This window comes from Myotis daubentonii, chromosome 10, assembly GCF_963259705.1.
Source record: "Myotis daubentonii chromosome 10, mMyoDau2.1, whole genome shotgun sequence".
In the NCBI taxonomy this organism is placed as follows: Eukaryota; Metazoa; Chordata; class Mammalia; order Chiroptera; family Vespertilionidae; genus Myotis; species Myotis daubentonii.
The window spans coordinates 4,776,736-4,802,312 of record NC_081849.1 but is presented as its reverse complement, the minus strand read 5'-3'; the positions used below and the strand labels follow the sequence as shown (position 1 = coordinate 4,802,312).

Genomic DNA, 25,577 nt, shown 5'->3' with positions numbered 1-25,577 from the left:
GGCCTGGATCTTAAACAGAACCGGGCGTCAGCAGGGCTGACCTCCCCGTGCTGGCCTGGGCGCCGGTCTCCGCTGTTCCTGTGCCCGAGACCCGACAGCTCAGGCGGGAGCAGACACGGCAGAGCAGGGCGCTGGGTCGTGGAGAGTGGTTCCCATGGATGGGGCAGGGGCACTGACTACTAATTTCTATGAAGTCCCTCCCAGAAATATTCCCTAGGAGAAAATTTACTAGAAAATATTTTGCCTCGAGGTTACTTAAAATTGATCCAGGTTGATGGAAATCACACGTTATGCAAAAAAGATGGAATCACAAAGGACCACTAAGTTCTAAGATCAAAAGTACATTTATTTAAAATGTGGGCAGAGTTCAATATAAAAGGACAGCATGGAAGGAATAAAAACAAAGTACAAAACACTTTGCATCTTCAAATCCATAATTTAGGGACAGCAGGTCCTATTTACAGCCCTTCACCTGGTGCTCAGGCTCCATCAAGGGGGAAACGTTTAAAAACCTGACAAAGGCTAATCGTAAAACCTTGATGGGGCTCTTTAAATCATTTAATACAAACATAATTTATGTTCCTCAATAAAATCACACATCTTCAAAGATGCAGTATAATGACACTGTTCTCCTGCTTTAAAACGCTGGTCCCTACGGCAGCAGCTGGAAAACGAAGGCTCGGGAGGGAGCAGAGGCCGGCCGCGGCCGACAGGACACTGGCCTGCAGGACCCTGCGCTCTGGACCAGGCACCACGGCAGAGACGTCAGTGGAATTTATATGTAGGCTGCTGAGGAAAACTGCTTCCCAGACAGGGCCTGCCTCGACTCACTGTGTGGACCTCCCATTTCACCGCCGCTCAGCCCCTCCCAGGGAAGGGGGCACCCCACACCAGGCTCACAGGGGCCACCCCACACCAGGCTCACCTGCCCAAGTGCCTGCCGGTGGCCCAGTGGGCACCTGTGAAGCTACACAGGTGACCGAGCACAGCCCAGACTGAGCCCGCCAGCCCACACCTGCTCCCGCACTGGGCACAGTGCACTAGGCTGCATTCAGGCCACAGGGATAAAAAAAGACCTGAGATGACACCTCCAAACCCCCAAATCACTTCGTTTTGTGAATTTTCACCTGAGGACATTTTTTCCATTGACCTTTTTCTTTTCAAGAGAGACTGGAACGGAGGGAGGGAGTAGGGAGAGAGAAAGATTGATCGAGAGACACATCAGCTGGTTGCCTCCTGCACGCATCCAGACCAGGACCAGGGATCGAACTTGTATCCCAGGTACGAGCCCTTGACTGGGAATTGAACCCAAGACCCTTTGGGGCATGGGTTGGCACTCTAGCCACTGAGCCACTGGTCACCTCCCCCCTCCCCCCACACATCACTTTTCAGGCCATTCTTCCTTCTGAAGGCGAAGGCAGCACAGAAACAGGCCTCATCAACATGGCCGTGGGCGGAGAAGGGCTCTGGCACTGATGCACACACTGAAAACAAGACGCCGACTGCCAGGTCCCTGGCCTCTCGTCCCCGTCGTCCCCGTCCCCCTGGCTGGGCCACGCCCTACCGCACAGACCGACCCCCACTGGGCAGCGCGGGACTCGGCCGCTGCCTCACAAAGGATATGACTCGTAGTCCAGCGTCTGCGTGAGCACCCCTGTGAGCACGAACTCCGCGTTGTGAACATCTGAAAGCCGCAAACAGCGTAGTGAGCGGGGAGGGGCGGGGCGGGGGCGGGGGCGGGCCCCACCCCGCACCCCCAGGCAGCACGTACCCAGGCCTCGGGCGAAGTACTCGCGGCACAGGTGCAGGTCGTTCTCGCAGGAGATCAGGACGATCTCAGACAGACTCTGCGAGAGAGAGGGAGAGTCAGAGCCTGCACAGAGGCGCCGGGCCCAACGGCGGCTCCCGCGGGGCCCACCTTATTCTGCTTGTGTTCCAGGAGCTTCCGGAAGGACGGGGGTCTGGACAACACCTTTCCTCCCGCACACTCCACGATCGCCTTCATAGTCGACAGGCTGGGGCAGATCCCAGGAGTGATGTAAAAATATTTTGCCTAAAATAAAAACATGGGCACGATGTTTTGCCAGCGCTCTGACTTCTAGAGCACACCACTTTTCACACACGCCCTCCCGATGATCCTGACAGACGCCCGCTGTCCCCAGGCCGCGGGCCGGAGGGACAGGCTGACCGGGATCATGGGAAGTACCCAGAACTCACGGCCCTAAGGCACAACGTCCTTTGGGACATACGCGAGAGTAGCAAACACTTTTCCCAGTTCCTGTAATGCTGTAACCAGCATCGTGCCACCCCCGATGGCCTGTCCATCAGGACAGGACAGAGCTCCTGCCTACTGCCTACCGGCCATGTGGACCCACAGGCAGGAAGTGCTGGCGGTGACGGGTCACTCCCCCAGCACCTGCTCCCAAGTGTACCACACACACCGCTGTTCTAAATTGCTCGTGGGGAAATAAGCCGAACATTTAGAAAAACCAACCAGGCTATTTTAACTCACTAGTGCCAATCATTTCGGATTTCTCAGCTGGCTCAACCAATGTAAAAAGCAGATGATCCTCATTACTTACTTAGCCACTCTGACACCAAAAATTCCAAACGCCTCTAAGCATCCTATTGAACAAATATGTAAATATCCTTAGCCTGGACGACTTAGGCGCAATTAATATTTTCACAAGCCTCCTCCCTCCTCAGACACGTTCAGTGGCAATAGTGTCAGCTACTGTTAACGCACAACAACCAACTGAGACGTCTTGTGCCAACTGGGCTATGCAAGCACGCCCTCAGAACCCAGGCACGTGATGAGGCCCGTCTCGGGCAGGTCTGCTCCTTCCGCGTGGCACCCACGCTCCAGAGTCACGCCAGCACCCTGGACGCACACGCAGGAGGACGGGCCACAGGGTGTAGGCCTCCTCCCGAGGCCTCCGTCTGCACAGACGTAGGGCTTTCCCTCGGCGCTAGGTCACCTTGAAGAGCGGAGACACGTGCGCCCTCTTCAAGGACTCCTCCAGGCTGAAAGAGAAGAGCACCTCGGCCTCGGCGTCCCGCAGCAGGTAGCTCTGCTCATCTGGAAAACAGGCAGCGCTCAGCGTCGGCCACGCCCCACAGGCCGCTGCTGAGCTCCCGTCCACCCGCAGGCCCCCCAGGCCGCCACTGAGCTCCCGTCCACCCGCAGGCCCCACAGGCCGCCACTGAGCTCCCGTCCACCCGCAGGCCCCACAGGCCGCCACTGAGCTCCCGTCCACCCGCAGGCCCACAGGCCGCTGCTGAGCTCCCGTCCACCCGCAGGCCCACAGGCCACCACTGAGCTCCCATCCACCCGCAGGCCCCACAGGCCGCTGCTGAGCTCCCGTCCACCGCAGGCCCCACAGGCCACCCCTGAGCTCCCGTCCACCCGCAGGCCCACAGGCCACCACTGAGCTCCCGTCCACCCGCAGGCCCCACAGGCCGCCACTGAGCTCCCGTCCACCCGCAGGCCCACAGGCCGCTGCTGAGCTCCCGTCCACCCGCAGGCCCACAGGCCACCACTGAGCTCCCATCCACCCGCAGGCCCCACAGGCCGCTGCTGAGCTCCCGTCCACCGCAGGCCCCACAGGCCAACCCTGAGCTCCCGTCCACCCGCAGGCCCACAGGCCACCACTGAGCTCCCATCCACCCGCAGGCCCCACAGGCCGCTGCTGAGCTCCCGTCCACCGCAGGCCCCACAGGCAGACGGGCTCCCTCTCCCAGGCCAGAGCGTATTTAGCCTCCTAAAACACGGGGGAAAGCCATGCCCCTCACTACGGCCCCACCCTCCACACCCTCAGACAGTAAGGGCAGCCATCCCTGCTGTGCAGTGGCCACAGTGACCTGAGGACACTAGACTCAAGTAGTCAAATGGTACCGATTTACCAAAAACATAGTTCCTTTAAGTACATGGAAGTGCACAGCAATTTATAAAGGAATAGTTTGTTTTTTTATTAGTTCTCACCTAAGGGTGTTTTTATTTTTTTAAGAAAGAGGAAAGGGAGAGAGACAGAAACATAGATGTGAGAGAGAAACATTGATTGGCTGTCTCCTATACACACGGCAACCTAGGTATGTGCCCTGACCAGGAGTCAACCCACAATCTTTTGGTGGATAGGACGACGCTCCAACCAACTGAGCCACCCAGCCAGGGCCAAAGTGACTGTTTACAAAATCAGGTGCTTATACTTGTATATAAGAATTTCTGAATTAACCAATCACACACAACCTTATGTGAGGTGACCAATAAGATGTGTCTCTGTTATATGACCTATATCTTTATGGTGCAAGACAGGGCATTCACATCGGACACTATTGTTGCGTTGGCTGTTGTCATTTTATTTGACAATCTAAAGGAAAAGAGGTCAGGGCCCTGACTAGTCGGGTATGGCATGTTTTAAAAACTCTTGCAGCTCACGGTTAAATATCGCTATTTTAAAACAGTGATTTTAAAATGTTGATAACCATTCTTGGCCAGTTTGCTTGCCCGTGGCAAGAGCCATTGAATCACAAAGGAAGGCTGCAGTTTATCGACTGCTGGAAACACAGAATCAACCCAGCAGCGAACCACAGACAGGCGAGCTGGAAGGAGACAGAGTGTCCAAGCGGGGGAGGAATTAGAAAGATGAATTCCGACGAAGGAAAAGGGACAGAGGCCTGCCGGTGGCCTGTCGGAGGCCCAGGTGACGGAGGCGCACTGAGTGAAGCGTCTAAAACGTCCATTTCCAGGCACAAATGAAGCGGAGCCCCCGAGGCTGGAGCGCTCGCCACGGAGTCAGTGTGTGAGATGGAGACCCTGACGCTGGGAGGAGAAGGGGAGACGTTTGCTTTCATTGGGATAGAAACTTTAAACCTGAGGTGCTGGCGCTGCTCACCAATAAACTTCTGGCACTTCAGACTCTCGTCCAGCCACTCGGGAGTCACGATGTGCCTCACCACGGACACGGCCGTCAGGAACTTGACCGTGCGCGTCACCTTGCTGGCGATCAGGTGCGTGCACTTGTGCGCAGACTCGGCAATGTCGCCCCCGAGAATGTAGAGCTTCTGAAGGCAGAGACAGAGACAGGAGTGAGAGCAGGAGCTGCGTCGTGTGGCCCAGAGCAACACGTCCAGGACGAGACCTAGGGTACAGCTCTCAGCCGCAGACACACAGCAGCCAGCAGCCCCCAGGCGGCGGGAGAGGACAGCCCCCCAGCCTGTGGGAGTGAAAGGTGGAGCCCCAGGGCATTTCTGTGGTCGGCTGCACACACACCAGGACCCAACCACATGGCCCTGTGGGCAAGGAGGCTCTCCTCACAGCGAGCGTCCAGACTGCCTACGCTGAACTATGTGGCCAAGGAGGCACAGGTAAGCTACCATCTCTATATTAAAAATGATAGCATGAAAACTGACAAGACACAAACATATAAAAAATGGTCTCAATAACTGGACTAAGGTAAAAAAATGAAATTACACTAAGTTTATAACAGTAGCATTTATAATTGCTTCTTTTCCTTAAAAAAATAACAAGTGAAATGTCTGAACACATCACGACACAGGCCCCTTAGACTCTCGCCAGCCCCCCACAAACCAGGAGAGCCAGTGCCCTTGGCTATTTCAAGAAGTTTATTTGAAATTTTTGTGAAAACACACTCAGCCCCGCGTGGCCTCCAGCCAGAAGCTACTGTGAGCAGATGGAGGTCCCGCGCAGAGGCCCGGAGGGGCGGACGTCCCTCGCCCGGTGGCCGGTGACCCTCGGCAGCGTGGCCGTATGGGTGGCTGTGGTCGGTCACCTGAACCCGCCTCCCCGCAGAGAGGAGGCGAGTGTCCTCGGCAGACAGGAAGGACCCCGTGCAGCCCCGCGAGCAGGTGGCTCACCTTGACGTACTGCTGCACCTGCACAGGCTCAAACCCTGTGAACAGCACGGAAGGCGCCAGTTCAGGGGCTAACTTTTTAGTGGGAGGCGGTATGTCTTCAATTCTACAAAACAAACAGAGCAGAATGAAGGGTGTATTGCTTACTTTTAAAAAGTTCCTTGAAGACAAGGGACTTGCATGGCTTTAACGAGCACGACCAGCCGTGAGGGTGCTTTTCCTCAAAGAAAACGCGTGAGGGACGGTCCTTTCCTGCCGCGGGGCTCACCTGCCCAGACGCCCAGCACGCAGGCCCCCACGCTCAGGCTCAAGGCCCCTCTGCCTCACAGCTCTCCCTCCCAACTGAAAATGGGTTTAAATTGGCCTGAAAGAGCAGGTGCACATTCAAGCTGGTCCCATCGCTGGTCCCACCCACCTCCCCACAGAGCCAGCGAGGTGTCCCTGCCGCTCCAGCCTGCCCCAACCAGAGGACCCCCTTTGAATTAAACCGCAGCCTTTTAATGTCCTTAAATTTTCCAAGGACTATTTTTAGCTCATATTTAGTAGAGGCAGTCTAGGTAACAAAAAGCTTAAGTTTACTTGCAGGAAGGAGGGAGCGCTGAGGAGCAGGGAAAAGAAAAGGAACTGGTGATGGCAACACACCTCCAGGCAGTAAACCATGCCCAGGTGCAGTCTGGGAGGAGAGTTTTCTAGTCACGGATGGCAACACACTGCCTCAACGGGCCAGCGGACGGCACCACTGCCGGGCACTGGCCGCCCAGTCACCGAGTGTGCTCACCCTGCTGCCCACCCCACCGCCACGGCCCCCCCACCCCCACCCCGAGAGGCTGGGGTGCCACCGTATCCTGGCGATGCTGGTAAGGTGCTACTTTTGAAGAACAAGATTCAACTGGTTTTTTGGTGTGTGTTTTTCATAAGAAAGAAAACAACAGCCTATTCACCTTTTCCTCCAGCAACAAAGTGAGAAACATCGCAACCAAGCCGTGAATCCGTGAGCAGACCCTTTCATGACCTATTCACACTGAAAACGACAGTCAGAGGAGCAGAGCCGACAAGGGAAGGAGGCCCTGGTCCCAGCCGTGTCCCGTACATGGCCTCTACCGCAGCCACTGTCCCATCACCCCTTCTTCAGGTCTTCAATGCAGGGCTTCTTTTAAAAAGACACTCTGAACATCACCTCACTAACCACAGCTGCACTTCCCACACGGGGTGCCGACCTCTGCCCTCGACCTTGAGGATCACCCTCACCAACCGCCACCAGTTCGGAGCAGCCCTGTCAAGCCCCCAGAGCACGGTGTGACCGTCCTTGTCATGGCCCAGAGGGAGGTGTGAGCATACCTGGCTCTCTTGGAAGAAGGCTGAACGTTCGTTACTTCGTTCTGCTTCAGTTTGGGGGGTGGTCTTACAACCTGGAATTAAAATATGATTTACTTCGATCAACTTCCCAAGTAATGCAGTGGCTTCCAAGAGCTCTGGGTCCTTCAGGTGCAGCCCCCCCACCCCCCCTCAGTCTCTGCAGGGCGCGCCCCGCCTCCCCACAGGGGCCTGGAGGGCAGCACAGATGCGTTGCCCTGGGCCAGCAGCATCAGGAGACTCCAAGAACCTGAACCCTGCCACCTTCCATCCCATCTCAGAATGCTGCCCTTTTCATTGTAAGTATTTCATCTTGCAGCCCACTGGGGATTGGAAAGCACTCAATGAAATTACACCTCATTTTTAAAAACGCAGTATCCAGAACCGGAAACGCCCCTGAGGGCTCACAGAGCTTGCAGGACAGTCAGAGGAGCAGAGCCGACAAGGGAAGGAGGCCCTGGTCCCAGCCGTGTCCCGTACATGGCCTCTACCGCAGCCACTGTCCCATCACCCCTTCTTCAGGTCTTCAATGCAGGGCTTCTTTTAAAAAGACACTCTGAACATCACCTCACTAACCACAGCTGCACTTCCCACACGGGGTGCCGACCTCTGCCCTCGACCTTGAGGATCACCCTCACTAACCGCACGCGGCACTTCCCAGTTAAAGGATCTGAACCACCGAATACACGCAGAGCTTCTGGCAAGACCTGGAACCTTCCAGCTGTTCCAGATGCGGAACCTGCAGGAAGGCTCGACACTTTAGAAGACAACGACCCTCAACTCTCTACTCCCCAAGGTCAAATTTAATCTCCAAACTCCACTTGCCGGTGGCAAGGACAGAAACAGAATAGGGACCAACCACGGCACAGGGGCCTTCACGGTGCGCAGCCCTAACACTAACATAGGCCCGACGCCATCCCAGAGCCTATGCCGAGAGGTTTGGGTGGGAACTGTGGGACCGTGTTCATCGTAAACGCCCCTGTAACATTTCTTTCAACCGCCAGAACCCGGAGAATGTCTGCTTTTGCTGCACATCAGAGCTGGTCAGTGTTATGAAAGTCACATGACTAGCAGGTGGTCACAGCAGGAGGGAGCAGCCAGCAGCCCACAGGCTCCCTCAGATCACGTTGTAGCATCGACACCCGCAAGCAGACCCGGGTGGCACCGCGAGTCCTGGCAAGAGCACTGTCTTCAGTTAGTGGGTGACGTGGCACAAACGCTCACCTCTGCACTGACAGGGTCACGGTAGGAATCAGACAGGACACGACATCCGTGAGGATGACATAAGGGAATGCACATGCTAACATGTCTGTAAGCCTCAACCTTTCAATCACACTTCTGCCGACAACAGCAAGACTGCCACCCAGCTCAGGCATGAAAAGTGACTCCCGCTGCCCCCCAGAGAAGCGGCGTGGAGTGATTATAATGGTCACGTGGGGAAGTCTGCGAAAGCCAATGCCCGCCCTGGCCCTGCCTTCCCAGTGAGGACAGGGCCCACAGGCAGGGCTGCCCACCCTGAAGCAGCGCATCAGAGACCTCAACCCCCGGACGGCCTGCCTGGACACGAGAACACAGACCGGCGGCCCTGTGGCCACGAAGCTGGGCCCTGAGGCTCTGGCTGCCACCCCGCCCCCACACCGTCTCCTCCCGTCCCTGGTGCCACTGAGGCGCTCACTGCAGCACAGGGTGACTGACGGTGCCACCGTCAACGAGAAAGCAGAACCCGGGACGCTACACGTTCCTGACAGGCGACAACAGCCTTCATTGGTTGTCAGACAAGCTGCCGAGAGTGCAATCTGCAAAGGCAAAACCCTCCTGCACCTCATGGCGCTGCGGCCGCCAGGGAGGCCCCACGTGACCTACCGTCAACAGCTCGGCCGACACCTTCAGCGGGACTCTCCACGCATCTAGAGAAGAAACAGGTTCTTTTACCACCAGATGCCGTTCAAACAGCAGAGCCTCTGGAAGAGGGTTCCTGGGGTGGCGATCCCAGACCCCCAGGGACACGGCGGACGCGGAGGACGAGTGGAAGGACTGGGAGTCAGAAAGGCTTTCCTGCGGGGACGAGGGGCGGGTGCTCCGGGATAGCACTCGCCGTCCAGCCCGCTGTGCGTGTCCAGCACGAGGCCATGAGGCCTCGGCACAGCTGTCAGAGCGGGCGCCAGTCCCACTCTGGGACCAGGCTGGCATCACTAGACCGCCTGTGACCAGGGGTTCCCGGACGGTGCTGCACTCGGGCACCGGCAGGAAGGGCCGCAGTCCTCACAGAGGAAGTCACGGAGGCAGACGCGGGCTGGAGGACTGTGCCATGAAGGTGTGAACACGGCACGCCACCGCCTCTTCGCGAGCCAGTGCCCGGGCAGAGTGCCCGTTTCTGGGTTCAGTTCAGTGACGCAGTAACACTGGGGCGTGACTCCTGCAGTGGGTCCCCACCAGGGGCTGAGGAGCAGCCAGCGTGCATCCCGACCTGATGCAACCAAGTCAACTCCAGGCGACAACACAGCAGACGTGGGCTCTACACATGACACAGGGCACGTGCCAGGGCTGGAGCCTCTCAGGGCCACGCTACCCGCCTGAGACAGACCAGCCAGGCTCCCGCATGTCCCCCCATCTCGAGTGGCCCCTGGGAGAAGGTGGAAGTGCGGAGGAGATGGGAGCAGGACTGGCGGCGGAGGAGGGGCCAGGACGGGCAGCACACAGGCCGCTCTCCCTCAGCGGGAGCCACTCACCCAGCAGGTTGACCACGAGGTGCGGGCTGGGGGCGAAGGGGTCGGGCAGATTGAACGCCGTGTAGCGGCTGCACTGGACCTGCCGCAGAGCCTCGAAGTTCCCCAGCAGAATGTCCCCGAGCCACTGCGCGTTCACGCAGGGGATCCTCCACTCTTTGGCTTTCTCGTACTTTAAACCAGTTGGCCTTTTTTGGTGGAGAGAACACATTGATTAAATGTTAAAGCTGTCTACTGTGCAAATGACTGTTTCCAACGAAAGCTGGTAAAAACACCTTGTTTGTCAGGAAGGACAGGGACATCTCAGCAAAGCTGAGGGAGCCCTGCTGGCCAACAGGTGTCATGTCCCTCAGCTTGCCCGGGGCCACGGGACATCACCCACTGTCCACGTCTCCGCGTGCCTGTGACCAACTAAGCAGCTCGCAGCTCACTGACCCACCCACCCTCCTTCAGGTGCTCTGGCTGCGCCTGCACACGCATCATGAGTGTCGCTGTCCTCTTCCACCACACTCTGACCTCCACACTCATGTTCCCCCAAACCAGCATCACGGAGGAGCACACAGCCGCCCAGACAGCCCGCGCCCGGTGCATCCCAGGTGCACTGGGGCTCCCAGGCGCGCTTACTCTTTACAGATGAGGACCGTGTTGCTGCGGCACAGGTAGCCCGTGTACTTGGCCCCTGCCAGGTAGGCCATTAACTTCAGGTCATCTCTGTCACCGTCAACAAATCCGGTCACGGAAATAATCTAAGGGAAGGAGCAAATACGGTAAAATACGATTTAACACAAGAACTCTTTTCCACGTGTCAGTTGTTTTATGTGGACATATGTGTTTTCACTCTTTCTTTGGAATTATGGGAGATACCAGGGCATGTGACTATCAGTCAGTTCTTTGCACCCCTTACTGACACTCGTTCTGATGATTTGGGTGGAGAACGTACAACTTTTGATCAAGTCCTGCCCAATAGCGGTCACTTCTTGTGCAAGACACGGGGTTTATTTCGGAATTGTAATCAGTGTCAAAGATTGTGCAGAATCAGGCAAACATCCCCTACGTGTGGAAGACACTGACTGGGCCCGAGCCCGAGCCCAACCCCAAGGCCCAAGACAGACGCGGCTTACGTGCTGGGAGCAGGGCCTGCCCCCGGGGGGGAAGGCCACGGGGAAGTGCAGGGCGCGGCGCGGGGGCAGCAGCTTCTTCCTCTTGAGCACGGTGTTGAGCCAGTGCGCCGTGACACACCGCTTCCGCTCCCTGAGGGCCTGCGAGGGGAACGGGGTCAGCAGGCTGTCCCTGCCGGGCTACACTGAGGTGGCAGAGCTACAGCCCACACTGGAAATCACAGAGTTCCATGCCATGGTGTTTAACTCTCAATTCACGAAAAGAACTAATTTTAATGCCACTCGAAAGGATGACAACAAGCATGAGTGAGCACCTGCCGTGGAGGTGAAAGCTACGAGTCTTATCACACCTGGGGGCTAACTTCATAGAACGAGGAACATTTATGATCATGAAAATTAAATTCCCCACAAGCACACAGAGGGCCCCACATACAACTTATGAAAAATGGGACTGAGCCTAACAAGAACCCCAGGCAAAGTGCCCACGCATTTCTACGTGTGTGTGTGTGTGTGTGTGTGTGTGTGTGTGTGTGTGGAGGAGGGGGGCGCGCGATCGGGACATGGCTCCACTCTTCAGAACGGCCTGCCGGAGGTCATTATCACTGACGCAGTAATGTGGGTCTGGTACAAACAAGGGCCTCTTTCAGGAAAGAGAGGGAAGCTCTGGGAGGCACGTACAGCCAGGCCCTGGGGACAGTCCCTCAGGAGGAGGGCATCCTGGTGCCACCCACCATGTACCCACCACGTACTCACAGCACCAGAGCTTGAGTGGAAGGCGGCCCGCCCACCCTTACCACCCTGAGCCTCCTTGCTCTCTCCTAGCGCCAGGGCATGAGAGTCATCCTCAGAGGGAGGTAAGTCCTCCCCAAGCACAGTCGTCGCCGGCTGGGGCTGCGGGCTCACCTGTGCGAACATCCCGCTGACCTGGCTCTCGCAGAGCAGGTGTGTGCAGCGGCCGGAGAGCGCAGGGTCCACGGCGCCGCCGTGCGCCTGGATGATCTGCACAAGGAGACCAGGCACAGTCAGCGTCACGTGCAGAACAGGGAGTTGTACCTCAGCGGTTCTCAACCTTCTGGCTCTTTAAATACACGTCCTCATGTGGTGACCCAACCATAACATAATTTTCGTTGCTCCTTCATAACTGTAATGTTGCTACTGTGATGAACCATAATGTAAATATCTGATATGCAGGATGGTCTTAGGCGACCCCTGTGAAAGGGTCATTCGACGGCCAAAGGGGTCGCGACCCACAGGTTGAGAACCGCTGTTGTAACTCAAACCACACAGCTCTTCAAAGAACCACCATATATTACAGCTTATTGCCCCAAAGCAGAGGTCCATGTCAGTTATACTCATGGACCTCTCCACTGAGCCGATGATGGAAAACGGACTCCACACTCAGTCACTCGGCCTTCCCAGAGGGAAGGAGAAGAGGGAAATGTCTCTTGATCTGATGCTCCCGACAGACACTCGGACAAGCTCATTCTGTCGTGGGGCTGCCCTGTGCATGGTAGGGGTTGGTGGCACCCCGACCTCTACCCATGGGGAACCAGCAGTATTCCCCCAGTTATGACAGCTAAAAATGTCTACAGAGCCCGGGTCAGCACGCTCCAAAGGGTCACAGGTTCAATTCCCAGTCAAGGGCATGTACCTGGCTGGGTTGCAAGTTTGATTCCTGGTTGGGGCATGTGTGGGAGGCCACCAATCGACATGTCTCTCTCACATCGATGTTTCTCTCCCCCCCTTCCACTCTCTCTAAAATCAATTTTAAAAAATCTTCAAGTGAGGATTAACAAAACAAAAAATGTTTGTAGACACTGCCAAGTGTCCCCTGGGGCGCAGAGTCACCAGTAAGAACCATTATTCTAAAGGGGGAGTAGGGACGGAATCAGAAAGAAGTTAGCAAATACCAAATCTATTTATTTAATATTTTTTAGATTGATTTTTTGAAAGAAAGGGAGAGGGAGGGATAAAAACATTGCTGAGAGAGGCACATCAATCAGCTGCCTGCTGCACGCCCCCCCCCCCCCCCCCCCCCCGGGGATCAAGCCTGCAACCCGGGCATGTGCCCTGACTGGGAATCAAACCCAGGACCTCCTGGTCCATGGGCCGAAGCTCAATCACTGAGCCACACCAGCCGGGCACCAACATTTATTTTTAAAAACAGATTCAGCTTTTGGGACGAGGGAACTGCTCTGTACCCTGGCTGTGGTGGTTACAAGGCCCTCAGGCTGCCCCACAGAACACTCTGCTTCACTTCCTATTTCTGAAATTTAGTTATTTTACTATATTAATTCACGCAGTTTAATAAGGCACATGCACAGCACCCACGTCACACTGATAATGAATGACCAATGTGCTCTAATAGGGTTTGTGCTGTCTTCGTGTCAGAAGACGTCACCCCCCTACTGACTATGAAGGCTGTCTCCTGCCCCCATCTCCCCCGCGCCCACCCGCTCCCCCCCAGCTTCCGAGTCTAGAACCTAGAGTCCCTCTGTGGTGCTGGCTCCCTGCCTGCAGCAGCTGCCGCCTCCCTGCTCACCCACTTGCCTATCTTAGTTTCCTCTTTCATGCCCAACTCCTCAAACAAAGGTGAGGGATGTTTTAAATGTGTCCCCACACGCTCTTTCCCACCTGGACCTGGTTCCCGCAGTCAGCATGGAACTGACCCATGGGACTCATGATGAAGCTAGGACACTGGGCTCCACCTGCCGCCCCAGGTGACAGCCGGGAGCAGCGCGGCGACCTGAGGCCGCGTCATGTCCTGGCACCGTTCTCATTTGTGCTGTGTTCCTGGATCGCCGTCCTGTCCCGCGTCCTTGTCCGTCTAATCTACTTGGGATCCCCTTCCCGCCTGGTCAGGCCCCATCCCGGCTGCCCGTCTTCCCAAAACAAGCATGTGGGAGGTATGCTGCTTGACTGTGAAGTCTGAGAACACCTTATCCCACCGTCGCCTTCGACCGGCTGGCTTTGCACTGCTCCGGCTGGAAATCGCCCCGTCTCCTGGCAGCGCCTCCGACTCCCCCGACTCTGTCTGTCCAAAGCGCTCTCTGCTTCTCACCTCCCAACTGCTCCACAGCATTCTCCTCTCCTTCGTCTGGACACGCTCTCCAGCTGGGAGCTGTATTTTTTAACAATGTTCTTGCCCTCACTTCCTTTTCCCAAACTGCTCTTATTAAACAGTGGGCCTCTTGGACGATCTTGGAACCTTAAAACTTGTGTCACGGCACGTGGATAAGGAAGATGTGCCCTGGCCTTCGCAGCCGCCTCCCCGCTAACCCCCCACCTTTCCTCTTGGACGCCCCACCGTGAGGACTGTGCACTTTCCTACGGCCCTTCCCTCCCGTTCTGCAGCTGTATGCCTGCCTGTGCTGCAGCCCCCTCCCCCCTTCCCCGCCCCATGGCTCTCCCTGCACCTCCTCGCGGTCTGTCAATGTGGCTCTCTCTCCAACTGCTTTAGTTTCCTCGGTCTGGTTGTTCATCAGTACCCCCTGGGTCCTGCCACATGCCCGGGACACTCAGGGCCTAAGCACCACCATTGCTCACGGGGAGCAAATGCAACATGTTTCTGGAGCCACTTCAACTCATCTTTCAAAGTTTCCAGCTCAGTTCTGATCTGTGGCATTGCAAAACACAGTCACTTTCTCTCCTTCAAAGGCCACAGTGCAACATCATATACGGGCTGCAGCCCACGGCTCAGTAAGGCACATGACAAAGAGAACAGTTTCCCACGCACAGCACCCAGTCACACTGACAATGACCAATGCGCTCTAACACCTGCAACACGATAAACGGGCTGCAGCCCACAGCGCAGCGCTCACCTCTTCCGGAGCCGCGATTCTCTAGAGCAGTGGTTTTCAACCTTGGCTGCACGTGAGAATCACCTGGGAATCTTTTTAAAATCCTGATTTCTGGCCTCATCCTCCGGACAGTGTTTCTTTGTTATGGGGTGGGGCCACAACATTAGTAACAAAGAAACAGAATTTCCGGAGGATGAGGCCCAGAAATCAGGATTTTAAAAAGATTCCCAGGTGACTCTGATGTGCAGCCACGGTGGAGAACCACTGCTCTAGAACCTCTGCAGATGGAAGTGGTCGAGGTAGAGAGGCTGACAGGCCCGATCCCATGTCACCACCACCTGATCCTCGTCCCACACCCCCAGTTACAGGGACAAGCCAGGCCCCTCAGGAGCCCAAAGTGGAGAGCACCCTGGAATGAGAAGCAGCAACCCCCGATAGCTAAGCCACATGCAGCCCAGGAAAGTGACCTGCCCAGGCCGAGAATGCGAACGCCAAAGCCGAAGACACACTCGGAGCACAGCAGGAGCTCAGGGCGGCCAGAGGAAGGCCACTGGGGAGGGAGCACCGTCCGGTGCAAAGCTCGCTTCTCCCAGGCACAGCCTCACCCTTTTCCAGGTGGCCAGCAGCTGTTTATCGGACATCTGCTCTGGGTAATCCGCAATGGCGAACACACACCCCAGCAAGAAGCCTTCTTCTGGAACTAGAATAGAATCGTACGGGAAAAACACAATTAAAGCCCATGAATACGTGTGCACAGAAACGTAAGAAGCCCGTCTTGCTGGGTTCCACTTGGGATTACGAAGTGCGTCACGATGACCTGGACGGTTTACCCGGGCACTGAACGCTCTGAGGCAGTCCCGGTGGCAGCCTGGAGCTCTAAGGACACCCAAGTTCACGTGTGTGTCTGACGTCCTGACTACAGAGACAGTGTGCCTGCTCCACCACCAGCTCTATCTTTTGTCAGGGCCGATGCACAGCCCTTCCGTAAGCATTGTTTTGATGTGAACCCTTACCCACCCTCAAGCACTCTCCAAGCATTTATGCAAGTGCAAGACTTTCAGGAGAAAGAAACAAACACATCGACATTACTAACTCTCCACTGCTGGGTCGTGTCCGAAGAGCGGCTGCTGAGGCAGGTGAGGCTGCTGGGGCAGGTGAGGCTGCTGGGGCAGATGAGGCTGCTGGGGCAGGTGAGGCTGCTGAGGCAGATGAGGCTGCTGGGACAGGTGAGGCTGCTGGGGCAGGTGTGGCTGCTGAGGCTGCAGGGGCGGAGCCTGGTGCTGCGAAGCCTGGTGCTGCAGCACCTGCGGCGTCTGACTCAGGTGCTGTGCTGCGTGCGTCTGCATCTGCTGCTGGTGGTGCAGGCGCTGCAGCTGCTGCTGCTGTAACTGTGCCAGCTGTTGCTGCTGCAGCTGGTGCAGCTGGTGCTGCAGGGCATGCTGCTGCTGCAGGGGCTGGAGCTGCTGCGGGCGGTGAGGCTGCGGCTGTGGGAACGGGTGCGGAGGGACTGGCTGGGGCTGCGGGAACGAGTGTGGCGGCTGCTGTGGAATCTGCGGTGGCTGCTGAAGCTGCATGATCTGCTGGGGTGGCAGGTGCAGGACGGGGTGCTGCGGCGGCTGCTGGGACAGCTGTGGTTCTGGAGGCACTTTCACTTGGCTGAAGAGCACTGCATTGGTGTTCGCATGGCTCTGTTGGCTGTGATTCACCTGCTGCTCAATATGTTTTGTAGGTGCTGAAAGGGACTGTAAGATCTAGAAAACAAGAAAAAGGCAAAGTCACCCACTGTTCCTGAAACGTATTAATATCAACTAAGAATGACAGTGTATTTATTTACACAGCCCTTTAATATTCACCTAACTGGCAACAAGCTGCAAACCAGTGGAAGTTTCAAGAACACGGCCTTTCCCTTTGTATTTATTTAAAAAACATCACCAATGTCAATAAAGTACCGTATTTTTCCGTGTATAAGACGCCCCCACGCATTAGATGCCCCCCACTTTTCCAACCCGAAATAAGATATCACTATTTTAAACGTTTTGCCTTCTTCCTTTTTGGCTCTTAAGGGGCTGTTCTTCCTGTTTTCTCCTCGGTCTGATCCTACACTCATGGGAGGACCAAACTGTCTCTCCGCAGCTCTATGGCCATGCTCTTTGCACAGCTGATTACATTCAGTTTGAATTCTGCAGAGTAAGACAGTCGCTTACCGGTATTTACTGTTTTATTTCTGACATCTTTATGGGCTCAGAACGCTCAGGTCCCTGTTGCACTCTCCACCTCCAATTACAGCATCAGCTGATGTCAGTAACAATAAGGCTCATGATTGAACGAGGCCTGTTTGACAAGGTATGGGCAGCTGTGCACCCTCACGGCTCCCTCCTCAGCTGAATTCCGTGTATAAGATGCCCCTTGATTTTCAGTCTAACGAAAAAAAATAGCATCTTATGCACAGAAAAATACGGTATGTGAAGTCACCCAGAGCTAAAACCCAGCAGGTAAACGAATAAGCTACAGAACTGAAGCTGACAAACCTAAGCCCCACCTGGCAGATATGTTTACAGAGCCCAGCCTGAGGGCAGCCAACACAAGGCAGAGGGGAAGTGGTGCTCTTCTCGGGCCGCTGGCCAGGCTGCCCCGACCTTCCTTAACTGAGCAAGGCTCAGGCACCCCAGCCAGACTCAGCCTCCCCCACACCACCTTCCCACTGCTGCCGACAAAGAAGGGGTCCCGTGAGAGTCGGACGTGACCACCACCTCCCCGTGAGAGCACCGGACGAGCCGCCCCAGACCACAGCCCCCATCAGGATGCCAGCCTCTCATCTGCGGTCACTGCTCTGAGGGACAGAGAAACACCGGCAGCTTGTTTAAATGGTCAGCCTTCCCCCAACGCCCTGGGGCTTTAGATGGCCGAATGCTCCTGAGCAGAGGGAACTCCCCCCCCCGCCCCCCCCCAGGCCAGGCCACCTCTCAGATTCACGCTGCCTAGTACTGTGACAGCTCAGGGCTCTGGATACACCGGGACGGGGATAGGGGGCGCGGGTAGGAGCGGCCCCCAGCCAGTGGCGGGCAGGTGACTGGTGTCCTCCCCGTGCTGAACAGAACAAAAGAAACACATCACGCATGGACTGTCCCCATGTGCTCAGCTTCTGTGGTCAACGGGAACCAGTAACCAGAGCGCCACGAAAATGACAACTACGTTTCAGCACGTATCTCCCACTTCACCGACTCCAAACGTCAAGTTCTATAACTTGCAAGGGTGACAGCTCTGGATTTAGTGATGAAACGATTGCGTTTCAACCAGAAATAAGTCCAACTCCAGAGCTGGGGGCCTGTGTTTGGAAATCATCTCACAGGTAAGACACCCCCAGAAGGAGATTCTCTTGGTGCTTCAAACACGTCCCTGCTTGCCCGGCCGGTGTGGCTCAGTGGTTGAATGTTGACCTATGAACCAGGAGGTCATGGTTCAATTCCCGGTCAGGGCACAGGCCCGGGTGGTGGGCTCTATCCCCAGTAGGGGGCATGCAGAAGGCAGCGGATCAATGACTCTCTTTCATCAATGATGTGTCTATCTCTCCATCTTCCTTTCTCTCTGAAATCAATTTTAAAATATTTAATAATAATAAAAAAAAGCCCCTGCTGGGCTCACAACAGAAAACAGCGAAAGGATGTAGAAGCAGGACCGCCATCTTCTCCGTGCGCACAGGTGTCACCGGCACTCAGCAGGGGCAGGGCCTGACCCTGAGCTCGGCCCGCGGCCAGCACAGCAGCACCACAGGAAGGTGTGCAGCGTGGAGGGACCCCTGCTTGTGTCTGCAGATCAGCAGGGAGCGTCCCCACCACTGGGCAGGGCAGTGGCCACATCTGGGAGTCTGTGGTTCTACAGCCTTTCGTACCTTTGAGGTGTTTTATTTGGTGCATGTATTTTCGCCCTCAGAAGTAACACCCATGTTGGGTAACTGATGGCTAACAAGGAAATAAACGCTGTCAGGAACATGGGAAAGCACTGAAACAACGGGTTGCCCCCTGCCACCTGCACCCCAACCCCAGACCTAAGTGGACCTTCACGAATGGAGCTTGTTAGGAGGGCCAGCTGGGATGCCCCAGAGCCAGAGGCTGGTCCCCCCTCAGCTCTGACTTCCCAGAGCAGCCAGGACGGGCAGGGCTGGCCCCATGAAGAGGACCACCATCTGAGGGGCCGAGGAGGCTGCGGGTCAAGGCAGAGAGGGGAGGGGGTACAGAAGGCGTTGGCGCCGTGCACAGGTGGCCAGCGGTGCCGGACGCCACTGGGAACACCCTGTACCCACAGGCTCCATCCCCTACTTGGGTGGACACGTCAGTCCCAGGAATCTAGGGAAAAAGACAGACTTTTCACTGCTTGATATCATAACCTGCCACACTGCCATCAATTTTAATAATGTCAAGAATTTTCCGGACGTAACTGCCAGTCTTTATTTAAATCACTTAATATAGAAGGCATTATGCTACATGCCACATGACTCCTAACCATTAAAAATGTGCAATTTAAACAGGATTTTGATGGTTAGCCATGTTTCCTCAACTCCCTGATCCAATTTTATATTAAATATGTCTTGTATCTCTAACATGTCAGAAATTCATTTTCTTCACATCCAGCAGCAAAATGACCTAATATTCCTACATTGCTGAGAAACTCAGATTCTCTGCCACCGGCGTTGGTGATCAAACCTCGCACAGCCTGGACGGCCTTTCTGGTGTCCCCTTAGGGAAGGCATCCAGCCAGCGAGTCGTCCCTTAACATCCTACCTGCAGAGATGTGCCCAAAGTCGTTGCTGAGTCACTTCATTAAAATGACACCACTTATCTCTACGTCCAAATATAAATGTAGGGAACGTGGGACCCACCGCCTCTGAGAACACGTTTCTGCCCGACTTCACAGACTACTTCCCCTCCGAATCCCTGCCCCGAAGGGAGAAAGTGGCACTTCCTCAGCGCTAGGGGCACTGCAGCTCTCCCTCCCACACCAGCCCTGAGGACACCCCTCAGGCACATCCTGCCTCTCCAGCCCAGCCCAGCCCAGCCCAGCCCAGCTCCCAGCCTCCCCCCACATCCCTCAGGTTCACCTCGTCCCCCCCGCCCCCCCCAGGCTGCCTCTGGCCACCACTCTGCTCTTCACTACCAGCTCAGCGCCATCGGGACAGCGGGCCCTACTCCCGTCCCCTTAGCCGCTCACTCCAGTCACCCTCCAGCGCCCAGGGCCCAGGCAGGTGCACACAGTGGGGTGGGATGGTGGGATGGTGGGATGGGACAGCGGGCGGGGACAGACGGAGCCTGGGAACTGCACCGCAGGAGCCCTGCGTCCGAAAGGGCAGCAGTGTTCAGCCAGGAGGATGTCAGCAGCCAGATGCGAGCGCCACGCAGCTCCATGCCACCGCTGTCCAGACAGGCCCGAAAGCCCCTCTTCAGGGAGAAGCTCATGACTTCGGCAAATAAATAACATTTTTAAAATTTATTTGGACCAAACTAAACATGTCAGGCAGAATGTGATCTGCCAGCAAAGTCACCATACCTCCAAAATTGCTAGTGGAGAATAGATGATAATGGAAGCAAGATTGGAGTGACTTAAGGAAGGTACGATGAGCCAAAGAGTGCAAATGGGTTCTAGGAACTAAAAAAGGCAAGCACATTGATTCTCCCCCAAAGTTTCTAGAATAAATGCTTTCCTGAAAAAAAAAAATAGATAAATAAATAAAACAAAATTGCTAGTGGAACATGCGAGCTCTGGACACACCTGCTCGCCCCCCTGCCTGGCCCGGTTCAAGGTGGGCACCTGCTTTATTTACCCTGAGCACGGTCACCATGGCCACCTGCCAGCAGGGCCCTAACCAGGGCAGGAGTGCGGGCCTGGAGTCTCTATCCACAGCTGCAGACCCGCTACCCTCCTCAAACCCCCTGTGGCCCCACCTTGCCTCGCTCCCAGGAACTCCGGAGCCCGCCTCCCAGCACCCCGAGAATCACACACTATCCATTACCCAGGGAGGGAGGGAGGGAGGGAGGGAAAGGACATTTCTCACTGCACGTCTAACCAATACAGACTTCAAACCCACCATCGCCATCACGGCTGCGGCCCTGTGATTTCTAACAGGAAGTGTGTATCTGGCAGCCGAACCCAGGCCTCCGTAGAGACAGCGCACTCCTCGCGTGGGCCACCCAGACCCACCCGCTCGCTCACGTCCCTGAGTTCCGGTTTTCCTGACTTCCTTCCCTTACAGCCAGTGAATTCATGGTCCCTCCATCTTCACGGGTGTGGCTCCTTGGTGGGAATACTCTCCCCGGCTTCCGGGGCTGAAGCCCTGCTTACGGCACCTCCTCCTGAGGCCCCCCTGACCACCACACCCATAGCAGCCTGCACCCCAGCTGTTAGTGTGGCCCCCTTACTGTCTCAACACCCAGACCCACCGGAAGCCCTTCTGCTCAGAGCTGTCTGCTGTCTGTCTGTCTTCACCTAAAACAAGAGCAGGGGACTTGTCTGTCTTGTTTACCATTTGTCTCCGTGCTCACAGAAAGGCAAGCAGGCCCGCTATACCTCCCAACTACCTCTGTGTTAAACTGAAAACATCTACTGAAACTCTTAAGGTCCAGTCTGCACCAACAAGCTCCAATCACAGAACTGTAAGCAGAGATGAAAGCCCTTCGAGGGGGGAGGGGAGGGTGCTGTTACTCATCCAGGTGAAGCTCATCACCAGCAAGTGCAGGGCAGCCGGCAGAGTTCACCCCTTCTGCGGCCCAGCTAGCCTCCAGCCAAACAGGAGGAGACCTTTCCTGCAGGAGAGCGGGCCCCCGAGCCTGGTCCTGTCGGCCGGGTGGGGCCTTCGCCTCCACGCACGCCTGACACTGAAATACATACACACACACAACAGACTCAAGCTCTCACACAAGTACATATTGCAAGTGTGCCAATTGTTCTGCAAAAGCAAAAATGCTAAATGACACTGCAACAGACTGAGATCCAATTAGAAAATCCCAGATTTACATTTTTGTTTTAAAGGAGTGACTTATGTAAGTCAGACAGAGAAAGACAAATACCGTATGACTTCACTTATGTGGAATCTAAAGAACAAAACAAACATGGAGGGGTCAATGCGGGGGGGGGGGGGAGGACACTCTGTAATACTTTAAACAATAAAGGTAAGTTTTTAAAAAAACAAAACAAATGAGAAACAAACTCACAGACACAGAGAACAGACTGAAGGCTGCAGAGGGCGGGAGGTGACGGACTGAGAAAGACAGAATGGCGGTTGCCGGACAGTCACGGGGACAGTCCCAGGGAGTGCAGTCAGCAATGTGGGATGACTGTGATGGGGGAGGGGGCTGGGAATACAGGGGTCAGTATGTCACTCACAGTCTAACCGCGGTGCTGCGCACCTGAAGCCCATACAAAATAACAGTGAGAGCAAACTGATGAAAAAAAGCAGTGAATGGACTTGAAGACTCACGTGGGCCACGCTGGACGGCCTGCTCACCTGCTGACCGTCGGCGCTGCCAGGGATGCTTCTCAGCGTCCGCACGGCGGGGTTCCAGGCGGCCAGCATGTCTGACCTCTCGGAACTCTGGAGGTTCGGTCCCGAGGCCATCAGGCCCCCACGGCTGTCGGAAGGCAGGATGCCCCCGGGGACGGGTGGCACGTTGGCACACAGGTTGATCAGGCCGGGCTCCTTGCCCACGGGCAGCCTGCGCTTTGCCGCCGCCACCTGGGGGACCTCTGCAGGGGTCCAGTTCAGGTTTCTCTCTTGCTTCTCAGGGGATGAGTCTGAGGAATCGTCAAACATCAGCTCCCCCTTAGCTTTCTCAGGGTTTGACTTGGGAGAGAACTGCTGGTCCCCTGAAGGGGACCCTTCCTGAGAACTGGCAGGGCTCGACTTGTCATCCGTACTGCCCTCGTTCGGGGAGCCGTGCTCCTCATTGTCTACCTCCTCCTCCTCTTCCTCCTCCTCCTCCTCCTCTTCATAAACGATTAGGCGAGGGTGATAAAACGCTTCATCCTTTTTGGTTTTCTCGGATATGCAATCCAGGACCCAGTCGGGGGTCACGATTTTGATACTTGCTCTCCGCAGGGCACACTCGTACTTCTCCTAGGACAGACAGCAGCACAGACAGCGGTCAGCCACAGCACAGCCCGATGCTGCATTCCCGCTCAGCACTACGGGCCCGCACACCCAGAGCCCCCGCTTCTCTCCCGCAGGGGCTGAGCCCCAAGTGAACCCTATCTCAGTGGTCAGGACAGTCTCATCCAGAGGCTGTGTTTAATATAAAGGATGTTTTAGATACAAGAGCAGAGCTAGGAATCCTACGGAACACTCTCTCATGAAGGAAGTGAATGTCTGCCATCTAATCTAGCTTCACTGGCACAAGGCGATGCCTGTGGGGGTGTCTACAGGACACTGGGGATCCGGAGTGCTCTCCTCACTGTTCTCTAGTGCTTCCTGAGCTCACTACCTGAGACCCAGAGGAGCACATCTCTCCCTCATGAGAAGGCAACATACCCCGGTGCTGAGCGGACAGGCAGGTTTAGTCAGGGGTCTACCAGGGGAGGGCCCAGGGCGAGCCTCCTTGCAGGGCATCGGACCGCAGTCCAAGGCCAACACCGGCTGAGGAGCCCGTGGGGGCAGGGACAGCAGAGGGCTCTCCGACTGGCCAGGGTGCGTAATGACCAGAGGACAGAGGAAGGAAGTGGACATTTAAACAAGAGTAATGTGACCAGTCTGTGAAGATGTCAGTTAACCAGCATCTCACCTGCCTGCTTCTGAAGACAAACTAGCTACTAAAGTGAAGTGATTCATTCTAAGCCAAAAATCAGATACAAAAAGAACCCCCCACTATTTAACCAAAGCATGCTACTTTCCTCTTAAATTTTTACACAAAATACAAGTTTTTACTTAGATTTTAAGATTCATATGCTGAATTTTCACAGAAAAAGTTTCTTCTTGGATTGTGTGGCTGGTTAAGTCACAACCAAACTCGCTGGTGTCCAGTTCCTTTTCTCGTCAGGACCCTGGCAGGACCAGGAACGGCGGCTCAGTGCAGAGGTGACAGGGACCCCCTATGCCACGGGCTCTGCCGCCTCCCCCACTCCTCCTGCGGCAGGCACTCAGATGAAACACTGAGGCATACGGACTGGAGGGAGGGCTGGTATGTGACTTGTCTGCTATGAACACTGTACTTGATTCTCGGTCACACGCGCTGTGCAGAGGGACAGGTGTGAGTTCCACAGCAAAGCGGCGCTGGGATGTCAGTGTGCCCGGCTCCCTGGGAGGGGGCTCAGCAGGTTACGGTCAGCCTCACCAAGCTCTGAGTTACGGGGCCAGGCCGGGCACAGTCTGCATTCCCACAAGTCCCCCGGGAGGCACTGCTGCGGACGTCGGGTGACCTGGGGCCCAACCAGTGTTTAGGGATGAGAGCCCTGTGCTTACCAAGATAAACATGACTTCACATCTTCCAGATTATACATGAAAAGTCACTAAATGTGTGTTTGTAATTATGCTTGGGACAAGGCCATTTTAAAAACTGTGACAAGGACTAAAAATACAGGGTGTCCCCAAAAATGTACACACACTCTGGCTGCCAATTATAATTCCAATGGGTTAAATCTGAAAGAAACATCAATGAGAGCTTTCAGCTGTTTTTTGGGACACCCTGTATATATTTTCACAAATGAAAATGAACTTGTTTTATTGGACTTGAAAGGAAACTCCAGAGATTCAAAACACTTTCCTATTTTCTCCATGAAATAACCCACAATTTCTTTGTATTCAGAAGACACATCTGGCTCCAAATGAAATTTATAATCACCTCACATCCTCTGTGGAATAAAGCCGGGCATAAACAACATGAACTAACCTAATCAGCATTTATGAATGGAATCTAATGATTAACGGAAAAGAAGCTCAAGACCACATGCCTCCCGGAAACGCTGAGGGGACACAGAAAAGGCGCACGTACAGGAAGCGCTTACCCCCTTCGGCTCCGGCACGACCAGGTGTGTGCACCTCTTGTTGAGGCTCAGCTGGCAGGCGCCCCCGTAGAAGGTCAGCAGGGCCCACAGGGCGCTCCTGTCTTCAGGTGACACCTGGTGAATCCGAAACAGGGCTCATGTCACACATTTGGTCTTTGTGTGTCTGTTTACATGGTGACAAATAACAGTTCCGCTTTATTTACATTTCTCCATTAAGTGAAATTAACCGGAGTATTAGTGGGAAAACCAAACAAGCTTTTTGGTATTTGTTTATAGTGCTAAGAAGCTGCAGTCCTACATCACAGTTTTACAGACATCACTTTTTCTGCCTTGTCACCAAATGAATAAGAAAACACTAGTGCACACTCCACCGTCTGACTGAGTCACTTGCGAAGCATTTAAACAAGAGCAGCGTCAACATCACAATCAAGACGCTACTCAGTCACAACCGGTCACAAAAGCTAATGATGAAATAGGTCAAATAAAGACACAAACACAGTGGTTCGCAAACTCGGGAAAACGTGAATTCTATTTAACACAGAAAGAGAAGCAAGACAAGTCTCAGGGTCAGCGCCACACTTCTGAGGGGGGAGCAGGCTCCAGCTCGCGCTGGTGCTGTGAACAGGCCCTGCCTGCCTACTGTGCACCAGGACCTGTGCACTGCCTCTCCCTGCCCCTCACCCTCCTGGCCAAGGGAAGCAGGTAAGGAAACAAAGTCACAAACA

The 25,577-nt window shown here is 55.2% G+C and overlaps 1 protein-coding gene across 4 annotated transcripts in view; it reads right to left on the bottom strand.

The window, feature by feature from the left end:
* Window positions 1-321: 321 nt before the first annotated feature.
* PAXIP1 (PAX interacting protein 1) overlaps window positions 322-25,577 on the bottom strand; it is a 39,026-nt gene continuing 13,770 nt past the window's right edge. For 3 of the 4 annotated variants that reach the window (XM_059711367.1, XM_059711370.1, XM_059711368.1), the window contains 17 exons: window positions 24,853-24,966; window positions 22,337-22,972; window positions 15,962-16,619; window positions 15,474-15,568; window positions 11,972-12,067; window positions 11,072-11,209; window positions 10,575-10,696; window positions 9,954-10,138; window positions 9,088-9,131; window positions 7,210-7,280; window positions 5,875-5,977; window positions 4,893-5,061; window positions 2,979-3,079; window positions 1,919-2,053; window positions 1,772-1,847; window positions 1,625-1,684; window positions 322-782 (listed from right to left, as the gene is read on the bottom strand). In XM_059711367.1, the coding sequence (XP_059567350.1) occupies window positions 766-782; window positions 1,625-1,684; window positions 1,772-1,847; window positions 1,919-2,053; window positions 2,979-3,079; window positions 4,893-5,061; window positions 5,875-5,977; window positions 7,210-7,280; window positions 9,088-9,131; window positions 9,954-10,138; window positions 10,575-10,696; window positions 11,072-11,209; window positions 11,972-12,067; window positions 15,474-15,568; window positions 15,962-16,619; window positions 22,337-22,972; window positions 24,853-24,966 (2,820 nt within the window). In that variant the 3' untranslated portion in view covers window positions 322-765. The remainder of the gene's footprint in view (window positions 783-1,624; window positions 1,685-1,771; window positions 1,848-1,918; window positions 2,054-2,978; window positions 3,080-4,892; window positions 5,062-5,874; window positions 5,978-7,209; window positions 7,281-9,087; window positions 9,132-9,953; window positions 10,139-10,574; window positions 10,697-11,071; window positions 11,210-11,971; window positions 12,068-15,473; window positions 15,569-15,961; window positions 16,620-22,336; window positions 22,973-24,852; window positions 24,967-25,577) is intronic. The other variant, XM_059711369.1, reaches the window with a different exon arrangement.